This window comes from Spinacia oleracea, chromosome 4 (genome assembly GCF_020520425.1).
Source record: "Spinacia oleracea cultivar Varoflay chromosome 4, BTI_SOV_V1, whole genome shotgun sequence".
Classification (NCBI taxonomy): domain Eukaryota; kingdom Viridiplantae; phylum Streptophyta; class Magnoliopsida; order Caryophyllales; family Amaranthaceae; genus Spinacia; species Spinacia oleracea.
Window position 1 is genome coordinate 11,868,213 of NC_079490.1, and position 11,282 is coordinate 11,879,494.

General features: G+C 37.6%; 1 protein-coding gene across 1 annotated transcript; it reads left to right on the forward strand.

Annotated features, from left to right (window-relative positions):
• Window positions 1-1,479: 1,479 nt before the first annotated feature.
• LOC110776432 (T-complex protein 1 subunit gamma) lies at window positions 1,480-10,526 on the forward strand. The gene is made up of 13 exons (XM_021980995.2): window positions 1,480-1,675; window positions 2,695-2,756; window positions 3,457-3,529; window positions 4,127-4,194; window positions 4,487-4,556; window positions 5,130-5,198; window positions 5,288-5,359; window positions 5,524-5,597; window positions 8,145-8,807; window positions 8,885-9,010; window positions 9,205-9,309; window positions 9,408-9,482; window positions 9,985-10,526. The coding sequence occupies exons 1-13, from the start codon at window positions 1,651-1,653 to the stop codon at window positions 10,171-10,173; spliced, it is 1,671 nt and encodes a 556-aa protein (XP_021836687.1). The 5' UTR covers window positions 1,480-1,650; the 3' UTR covers window positions 10,174-10,526.
• Window positions 10,527-11,282: the final 756 nt, after the last annotated feature.

The following is an 11,282-nucleotide window of genomic DNA, read 5'->3' on the forward strand; positions in this document are numbered from 1 at the left end:
ACAGGGCCAAAGTAGTTTTCAAACCAACCGAACGAAGGAATAATTTTGATTTAAGCCATTTCTCGGGATATCGTTCCAAAATAGTGAAAGTTTAGAAGTTTTATACTTTTTTTTTTCGGATTTTTCATGAAATACCCCCGAATTTTTGCGTAATTCACCAAATGCCCCTCGACTTTCAGAAATACATAAAATACCCCTGTTTCAATACTTATTACACGAAATACCCCTATTTCAAAACTAAATACACCAAATATACTTAATGACGTCATCAACCCCATAATCAACCCCTTAACGTGTAATTAAAGTACCTAATCCCTAATTAACACCCCTAATTAACCCACCCACTAACAACCCACCCATTGACCCACCCATTAACCCACCAACCCACCAATTTCTTTTTCTTTTCTCTCTCCCTTCCTTCTTCCATTAACTCACTGGTCTCTTCCCCTTCCTTCTTCAATTAACCCCTCAAAATCTCCTCCTCCTGCCACCGTAACAACCACCACCACTGCTATTAAAATACCCCTCAAACATCAAACAACCCCGATTCACGAATCAAGCAACCCAGATTCCTCCACCACCTTGCCACCGTTTCATTTTTTCTCTGAATCTCTTCAATTTTCTCTTACTTCATTCCATATTTCTTCTCACTTGCGTTCCCAGGACTAGGATGCGGGACATGGAAACCCTCTTGAACCAGCCGTAGCAGCAGCCCAACAACAGCAGCAGGAAGGAATTTCTTCCGTCGATCATGTTATGGTAGATGATATATAGTTCATCACCCTCTGTTGACAACATCATTAGAGATGATTAATCATAGGAACAATAGTATACCCTCTTCTCCTCTTTACTGTTTTCGCAATTTTGAAATTTGGGTTAGCTTTGTGTTTAATTGGATTTTAATTAATGTGAATTCTGGGTAAAGCTGGGAAGTTCGTTTAGAATTTGTTGGTAGTTTGTGGGATTACGTTTTGACAGAAAATCAAATTCGAACGATTTGGTAGTTTGTGGGGTTTCTTTTTGGAAGAAAATGCAAAGGATTGAAGAAAAATGGTCGGAATCGTTCAATCGAGTGATTCACCTCTGCTGTGAGTTCGACTCGGTGAACTCAACGAAAGTTCTGATTAGCGGCGAAATTACCGGCGGCGCCATCGTTTGGAGGAGGTGATTTGGTCGTTTCTGGGCTGCGGGTTCGACGAAGACGAAGGGCAGAGTAGCAGCAAAGTAACTTACATGGAGGGAAGGGAAGAGGAAGGGGGTGAGAGAAACGAAAAAGTAATTAGGGGAAAAATGGGTTAATGGGTGGGTTAATTGGGTTAATTAGGGTTGATGACGTCATAAGGGTATTTCGTGTAATAAGTATTGAAATATGGGTATTTTATGTATTTCTGAAAGTCGAGGGGCATTTGGTGAATTACGCGAAAATTCGGGGTATTTCATGAAAAATCCGTTTTTTTTTTACAACATAAGTTTTATACTTAAACAAAACTTCTCAAGGTTTTCCATTTCTATTTTCTACAGTAATACAGGAGAGAAGGGAGCGCTGCAACACTCTCTCTAGTCTCTACTCCGCTACCTCCTTTTACAAACCCTCTGTTTTCTCCTCCATTTTTGTTTCTGCATCTCTTTCTCTCTCCAAACTCAGAAATCATGCACGCACCAGTCGTCGTTCTCAGTAAGCATTCTCTCTCTCCTCCTTCGACTTTCTCGTTGTAATTTGTTTTATGGTTCATTTTTTAATTCTGTAAACCTAAATTCACGAGCAGTTTTCCATTTCCTTTAATATTGTGTTTTAATTACTTCGCTCTTGCTAAAAATGCGAGTATTCGATGCTATTTCAAATTAGGGTTTAACCTAGGGTTTTCGTTAATTGGAGCAATGATTTTGTAAATGCGGCGGTCTAGGTCGAAGATCTGATCTCATTTTTATGAATTCATTGTAGTTTTTACCAGGATTAGTTGTATATTTTGGTTAAGTGTATGGTTTACGGGGAGGGCGGCGGTTAGTATGCGTTTTTAGTTACACTATGCACCTGTGTAATTAATTAAGTAATCGTCGATTATATGTGGTTAATTGTTGAGGTTTTGCTTGAGATAGTTAATGAAAGATCAGAACTTTGGGACTTGAGTTTTAAAATTGGTTTCAAGATCTTGTTGGCCGATTCTAATTTATACTGAAACGTAAATTCTGATTTAGTGCTTTTACGTGCGGGGTTTCCTGTCTCTGGGATTTGGAAACTCGTATCCTGTTTTATTTGATTTGATTTGATTTTTATTTCACTGAACTTTTGCAATTGAGATTTGTGAAGTCCTTGTACTTTACGGGATGGAAGTAGATTTAGGAATATATCATACACTGAACATAACTTCAGTTGGTCTTTCAATTAGAAATGTATTTGCTTATGAATATTTCAAGGCCAATAATGCGTTGTGATGCCAAACACTCTACGGTTAGATGCTTGCTCGTGAAATTAGGGTTTAGTTTCGTTTGTCTGGACAATGCTAATTGCTAAACATTGAAGGGTGTGCAAAGACAAGCTGCCCACCAAAATTATGATTTATCTATGAATCCCATTCAAGAAGTATAAAATAAAGGAAGAAATAGTTGTGACTGTTAAGTTTCAGCTCTATTGTTAAGTTTTGGGGCTTCATTATCTTCCCTTTGTTAATTTCTTTCATTTTCCTGAAACTGCAGAGGATTCTACGAAACGTGAATCTGGTAGCAAGGTCCATCATGGAAACATCCGAGCAGCAAAGGTGAGAATCAGTCCTTTCTGATGGAAGGTGATGGGTTTTAAATCTTGGAGTAGTTGGTATAATGTTACAACTGTACTATTGTTTAAGTTACTTTGCTTCTAACAAAGTTCAAGAAAAGCAAATTGTTTTTATGTTTATTGAACATAATTTTCTTGAACCTATTATTTATTCTTTGTCCCTATGGCCATCTTTTGTCTTATTGTATACGCCTATAAGTTGAGCTTTTTGAATATATCCTCAGCTGTCTGAATTTTATCACAATTTATAGATCCTAATAAATTTATATGTCAGAGTGAAATATTTGCCAAATATCATGTTAACTCATGTGATCTTTGCACTCCAAATAAAAAATGAACATATGTGATGTGTCCAGATTCTGGTACTAATCAATAATGTATCTCGTCTGTAGTCCTTGGTCAGTGACTCTGGTATACGAGTTGTCTCTTGAGTGTTCAACCTTTGTGTTATGAAAAGCACATATGAACCAATCATAAGCAATGTGTTCTTTATTCTGCTTCTTAAGATTCTTGATTGCGTTCTTTGATGGGTTAGACATTTGGTATCCCGGACTGTTTTAACTTTTTTCAATCTGTGCGCAAAGCTTTGTAGTACCCTCATGGCTTTTCAAGATATGTGGTTTCTGTATTGTGAATGGTTAAACCTGGATACCTGTTTTATATATTCCTCCTTTGCTTGGCAGGCCGTTGCTGAAGTAATTCGGACAACATTGGGTCCACGTTCAATGTTAAAGATGCTCCTTGATGCCGCTGGAGGTGATATATATTTTTAGCCTTAGTCTGGGTGGAAAAGTGGTTGTGTTATTAATCAATTAGATTGCTGTCATAGTTGCTTGATTCAAATTTTTTGTATTTTTAATATGACTATTGTTTTCTTCTAAACTAAAGTATGTTTGAATAATTGTGACAGATGTAAAGGATAGTATGAGTTACAGTTTACTCTAACAAATTAGAATTATTCTCAATAGTAATACTTCATACTCTTGGTGGAGGAATGGATAAAAGGAGGGAGGAGCATTGCTAGACTGCATTTCATTTGTATACTTGAGGTCATACTTGTCTTAATAGATTATCAAATCAGGTTATTTGTGTATTATGCTGAAAGAAAGGATGAAAAACACATGAACAATTTGTTGGTGTACTTGTGTTGTTGGCTTGTTGCACCTTTTGGGCAGGGTGGTGGTGGTGAACGGTTTGAGACCAAAGATATAAGAAAATTTTGTAGTCTATAAGTTCGTGCATGAGGGGTAACACCTTCTGCATCATCAGATGGTGATGGCCCATGTAGCTGATTCACTGCCCTTTGGCCTTTGTAACTAATTTGTTCTCTTCTTGTTATGTTGGTGATTGCAGGCATAGTTGTGACGAATGATGGAAACGCCATTCTACGTGAATTAGATCTTGCACATCCAGCTGCTAAGGCATGCACTCTGTCTCTCTCCTCCTTTCCTTCCACTCCATTAGTGAAGGGAGAAATAAAATATTATGTACCCTCCAATGGTCACATACTTAGCACTCTATTCTTTGCAGCTGTGTGAGACCATGGTTGGTTGGGGCCTAGCCGCCTAGGGCATCTTAATGTTACATAATTTACTTCTTTTCCTTGTTAATATGGTTTATTTTAATATTTGGTATTTTATGGAACTTAACAACAATTCTGCTGTCCTTTATTAATTCCCCCCCACTAATATTTGTTTTTCATCACATTAATAGTCAATGATTGAGCTTAGCCGAACTCAAGATGAAGAGGTAGGAGATGGAACGACTTCTGTTATTGTTCTTGGTAAGATCAGATCTCTCTCTCTCTCTCTCTCTCTCTCTCTCTCTCTCACTCACTCACTCACTCACTAGATTAGGTTTTGGTTCATTATTCGGGTGTGGGTTTTGGAATTAGAAGCAGTGATGTGGGCAATTTCTATTGTACAATTGGTTGAAAATGTGGAATACAACCAATCTATATTTGCCCACTGTCAAGAGCTATCTTGGAAGCAACGAGTGAGGTTGGACAGTGTGCATAGAACAACCGGTTGTAGGAGTGGTAGTATGGACATTTTCTTGACGGCAATTTGGTTGCCCTCTAATTGTACTTGTTGTAAAGCAAGTAGAAGATCGAAAGATCCGGGTTTACATGTGATGTATGTACTCAGTAGTCAGTAGCTTCTACTATGTGGTTCCCTATCAACTTCGAAGTATCTCAGCGAGATTCACTCATTTGCACCAATGTTCTCTTCTTTTTCCTTCCTTTTTTCTTTGATATTGGACACAATTTTATGATTTATCTCATTTTCCTTACTTATCCCATGGTATTGCACTTGCGAAATATATTTTAATTTGTGGTGTGAAATTTGTGCTGCAGCTGGAGAGATGCTCCACGTGGCTGAAGAATTTATTGATAAGAGTTTTCACCCTACTGTTATTTGCCGAGGTACTAATGAGCTGGCATTCATATTTTCATTTTCTGAACGATCGTTTTGTGGAGAATCGTACTTACACCTAAATTTGGATGTTCCTCAGCATATACCAAAGCTCTGGAAGATGCACTTGCAGTTATTGACAAGATCGCAATGACCATTGATGTGAAAGATCGTAGGTTTCTGTACCTTGTCCTGATTTTGTCTCATTTTATGTATATAAATGCTATTTTACTATTTCAAATGGTTTTGTTGCATTTATGTGATACGTTAAAGTTTTTTAACTTTTTCAAATGATTATGGGGCATTTTTGTCATCTAAATGTTGGAATTGATGCAGGTGCTACTATGTTGGGTCTGGTCAAGAGCTGTATCGGCACAAAGTTCACCAGTCAGTTTGGTGATCTGATTGCCGTGAGTTCTCATCCTTCCCTTCTCTCCCTTGTCCTCTTTATCATGTTCTTTTTTCTGTTTCCTGGATTGGGTAGGAAAATTATATTTGTCTTAGCTGTTGCACGTGAATTTACAACATTTGTACTAGGTGGTGTTTGTATCTCATGTTTTAATTATTGTCAAGGGTGCTGGAGCACTTCTGCTTATACCAAAGGTGCAACTATTCTGTGGACAGGGGACATCTTTTGTATGTAGAGTGTTATAATGGGGAGAGGGATAAGTTGGGAAATGTGAGGGGGAAACTACGCCCTAAGATTAAATTACAAAATTTGAGTGTTTAACTGTCAACACCTTTTCAGCTTGCTATGAGATGTACTGATGTAAACTATCAGAATAGAGAACACTGTTTGAATCTCAAAAAAAAGAAAAGAAAAAAGAGATGCACTCTCTGATGGTTTGTGTTGATTGAACTATAGTTAAGTGGATGCTCGTTCCTTATTTTAAGTGAACGATGGATTTTGGATTCTAATTGACTTTTTTTCTTTATTTAAATTAATTCATCTGAGACCTTGTAAATAAATTAAGCAACTATTGCCAGTGGAATTGCTGGCGGACATTTTTTTTGTAGAACTTTAGTAGCTTCATAGCTATTATGGGTGAATCTAGTTATCAACTTATATTAGCTTCATAGCATTTTGTTTTTTGTCGATAGAAGCCTTTCTGATTCCTTAGATGTTGCTAGGTGTTTCCATCCATGCCTCGAACATTTGAGCAACAAATTTCTAGTAAGTTCATAGTAACATGTTTGGCTTGAGTGTAGCTAGCCTCCTTAATTGTATGGCCTCCTTGGTTCCCTTGGTGGAGTGAGGATAATGTGTGCCTGTGCCATAAAGGTTTTTTGTATATGGAGTAGCTATTTTTGTTCCCAGATTGCAGTCGGTGAGGCATCATATATTCCCTGTTTAATGATAGTACCTGGCTGCCTCCTATGACAACTGTGGGGGTTTTATCAGTTTGAGAGGGTTGAAAATCATTCTCATATCTTGACTTCCATTCTTATTGGGCATTCAGTTCTCCTATATGGAGGCTTGCTTCATGTGACAGCCTCTTTGCAGTATTAATTAAGGACTAGGCTATTGTCTCATTTGATCTAATGAAAAACAAAGAGGGAGTGTAGGCCACTCTCTCACAGCTTGCCCCCTTTTCCTCACTCTCTCTTACAGTAGCTGCACACTGGGCTTTCAGCCAAGTAGCATGTCTTGAAAGTTGAAATGTATCCTCGTATTCCTAGTGAAAACAGTACTTTGTTTCAACACCATTGAACTTGCACCCTCCCTTCCCTGATGATAGTTGATCATAGTCTTGGGTTTAATATAGGGGCCACTGGCTAGCAAACCTTTCTTTCTGGCATTCTCGCTTCTCTTGCTCTTTTCCTTATGTTTCAACTTTTGTCTTCCAGTCAGGGTCTTAAACCTTTATTATTACTGTAAGAAATTCAGGATTCTGAAACTTGGGTGTAATTGGAGAAGTTACCTGATTCTTGCTTCTCCTAGAATATTTTGGATATCGTAAAATGGTATGAACTTATTTTATATTTTCATTTAGTTGGCATAGTTCGTATCATTACAGGAGTTGGACTAGGTTTAGGAGATTGTGAGGGCTATTCTTTGCTTTACGTACTCTTTTTTTTTTGGTAATTGATGTTTTAAAGTTAGTCTCTTGCAAATGGCACCATTGTGCCTTTGGGAATCATAAAATTGGTATACGTATGTTGTTACCTCTCTTGTGGATGACGTAATCATCAGAACAAGTATTTTTGCAGATGGACCGCCATTATTACTTCTTAAGTGTGGTTCTTGACATATGTTCAGTTCTGTCTCATACGAGTATTTCTTTGTTGGCATATACTAAAATTAACCATCGATTGTGGAGCATTTTGTTTTACACGGTAGGGTTTGACAGAAATACAAGGTTAAATATTGGTGTGGTATTCATGTGATAATGGAAATATTTAAAAATTGATAGTGGGGCATGTAGAATTTTATGGAGAGAAAAATCATCCTCTGAACTTTGTGCTTCTTGATGGTGTCTCCGGGAATGATTTTTTTTTTTTTTTTTTTAATAAAAAAAACGTAAAAATGGAATGTGAAAAGCAACTTTTGATATCCACATTAAAAAAGTGGAAATAATTGTGTTGATGTGCATTTTCGCTCATTTATAGTTAATAATGATTAATAAAAAGGGTTAAAGTTTGGTGCAAGAACTCAGAAAATAAATAAAAATAAGGCTGATGGTAATAACTTGTGTGTACGTCTGTATTTATGGTCATTTGACACTGTTGTTTATTGGGCTAAGAATTTATAGGTGAGTTGGGTTCTACCATTTGGCATGAACTCATATTCTCATATTGATCTCATCCACCCACCTTTCACAACTGTAATGTGTATGATTAACCACTTGTTTTGCATGTCGTTGATCAGTTTCACCAAGTACCTTTTTGTTCTTAATGTCCACCTTTAGATACTTAATGTGTTAGATTATTTATATTGTGCCTTACATGTCTTGTAGGATTTAGCAATTGAGGCCACTTCAATGGTTGGCGTGGACCTTGGACAAGGGCTACGGGAGGTGGACATTAAGAAGTACATTAAAGTTGAGAAAGTGCCTGGAGGTCAGTTAGAAGATTCCCAGGTGCTTAAAGGGGTGATGTTCAACAAGGATGTGGTTGCCCCTGGAAAAATGAGGCGGAAGATTGTCAACCCACGCATCATCCTTCTTGATAGTCCTCTTGAGTACAAGAAAGGTGAAAATCAAACAAATGCTGAAATAATGAAAGATGAAGATTGGGAAGTCTTGCTGAAAATGGAAGAAGAGTACGTTCAGAATTTGTGCGCGCAGTTGCTGATCCATAAACCAGATGTAGTGATCACTGAAAAAGGACTAAGTGACTTGGCATGCCATTATTTAAGCAAGGCTGGGGTTACGGCAATTAGGAGAGTGAGGAAGACAGATAATAACCGAATTGCCAAGGCATGTGGGGCAGTCATTGCTAATAGGCCAGAAGAACTGCAGGAATCGGATGTAGGTACTGGTGCTGGGTTGTTTGAGGTCAAGAAGATTGGTGATGAGTTCTTTGCATTTATTGTTGAATGCAAAGATCCTAAAGCATGTACTGTGTTATTAAGGGGTCCTAGCAAGGACCTCTTAAATGAGGTTGAAAGAAATCTCCAGGTAAGGATATATAAGAGTGCTTACTTTTGTACAGATCAGGGTATATTGATAACTGAAGTGTGTACCCCTTGTTACAGGACGCAATGTGTGTGGCAAGAAATATCATAAAAAATCCAAAACTTGTTCCTGGAGGAGGCGGTACAGAGCTGACTGTATCAGCAACCCTGAAGCAAAAGAGCGCATCCATCGAAGGCATAGAAAAGGTGAAACACTCTTCCTGACCCTAATCCGCTATTCCGCCCACTTCACTTAATCTAAAGAATATAACGCAATTAATTTTTTGACAAGTCCTTGACACCTAACCCGCCACACGGTTAAGAACTTCTGATTTTCACTTGTCATTATCGTGTTACTCTGGCAGCAGTTGTAATCTCTATTTTTCCTCATTGTACAACAGTGGCCGTATGAAGCAGCTGCTTTAGCCTTTGAGGCTATACCCAGGACACTGGCCCAGAACTGTGGTGTAAATGTTATTAGGACTATGACTGCCTTGCGCGGAAAGGTCAGGATTCAAGTTTTTTTTTTGAAAACTTTCTGCTAATGTTTATTTATTACGGAGTTTAAGATAATATCGACTAATTTGATCTCAAAATTGGGCAGCATGCAAATGGTGAAAATGCTTGGACAGGCATAGATGGAAACACTGGTGAAATTTCAGACATGAAAGATAAGAAGGTTTGATTGATTGTCCGTCTTTGTTTTCTGTGTATATGTGGTGTAGCTGTTCTCCCTTTGATTATCAGTAATCTTCTTAACAATATTAATGTGTCCTTTTCTTTCGCTTGTTATGGTATACAAGAACACAATACAATGCATTTTCCTATCTTGACTTTGTTTTTTCCTGCTTTATGTTTATTGTGGGTGCTTGTTACGGTGTTCTTTTTTTACCCCAGTGGACTCATTCTGAAGCATGTGTTAAATGTTTCTTGTACCATTTTATTTGTTGTTACCTGTTGGAAATGTGATCATCAACACTGATAGAGTATAGTTGGGGAGGATTTCTGATACGAATCGGAATTTAAAATATTTGGTATTTTCTTTCCTGGACATGCACACTCTTATGGCATTAGGGCATGCCTTAGCGTCAGACATTTCTCAACTTACAAAAGTTACAGCTTAATAGCAATAAAACTACAGTTCTCTGATTCACTTTTTTACAAATGTGTATATTTGTTAGATTTGGGATTCATACTCAGTAAAGGCTCAGACTTTCAAGACTGCCATAGAAGCAGCCTGCATGCTTCTAAGGATAGATGATATTGTTAGCGGCATGAAGAAGAAGCAGGCTCCTGGAGCACAGGGACCCTCTAAACCGACAGTTGAGCAGGCGGATGATGCTGACAATGAACAAATGATCCCAGAGTAAAACATTTAGGCCGAGGTGCCTAACAACTTCGTCGTTACTTCTGCCTCCAGAATCATGTCAAATGATTATGAGCCCTTTCTTTTGTTATTAAGCGCTGTAATTTTTGTATGGAATCGGTTTTCAGAATTGGTTTTTGCGAATATTTTGTGTACCTTGCAAGAGCTCACATATGGATGCCCAATATTGCTTGTATGCTTGCTTACGGGGCTAAAGTTTTGAACTAGTCAGATGTTTCTTTAGAGATGGTTTATGTGTAGGTTATCAGAAGAAAAAACAAGAAAGGGATGATTTATGTGAAGTAATGAACCTCTGTGAGTCTGTAATTTGTTTTATGTCAGCCGAAAGTTTTGTAATGACTTGACCCTTCTTGAAGCATGATAACAGGATTATTCCACCATAAAAGTCGACATGGTGTAGGTCAAACGACCTGATTAGTTCCGATTATCACACGACCTGATTTGAACTTATCTGAACTCGATTAAATGATTTCGCCTGCTTTTCGTATCTGGCTATGCAGTTTTGGTCATATGTAAGACCTGGTTATTGGGTGGGCTGGGTCAGGTTCGGTGTAGGTCAAAAACAGTTCTGGTAATAAAAGAGTTAAGCGGGTTAATAATGGTTGGAGTCAAAGCAGATTGTGGGTCAATAACGGGCTAATAGTGGGCGGGCATTAAACGAGTAAGGTAAAATGTAAAAGCAATGAAACTTGTGCGAATACAGTGGGTGGGCATTAAACGAGTAAGGTAAAAATGTAAAAACAATTAAACTTGTGCGAATACAGTAAATACGAAGTTATACATATACTCTATTATATTATGCTACTAATTAGTTTAGTTTTCAAAATTATTGTGTTATACATTTAGAATATTTAGGGGATTTTTAGGGTTGTTGGATTTCACACACTTGATTGGTAGAAAACACTTGATGTCCAACATTGTTTCGGTGGGTGGAATTAGATAAAGATATTTTTGGGGCCATTAGGAATACATTTGCGACGTACTTATAATTATAATAATTGGGTAATAAAGGTATAACTTTATTTGTGATTGCAATTTGCAATTTAGTAGCCGAGTTTAAGAATAAACTTTAGAAAATTATATCATAAAACT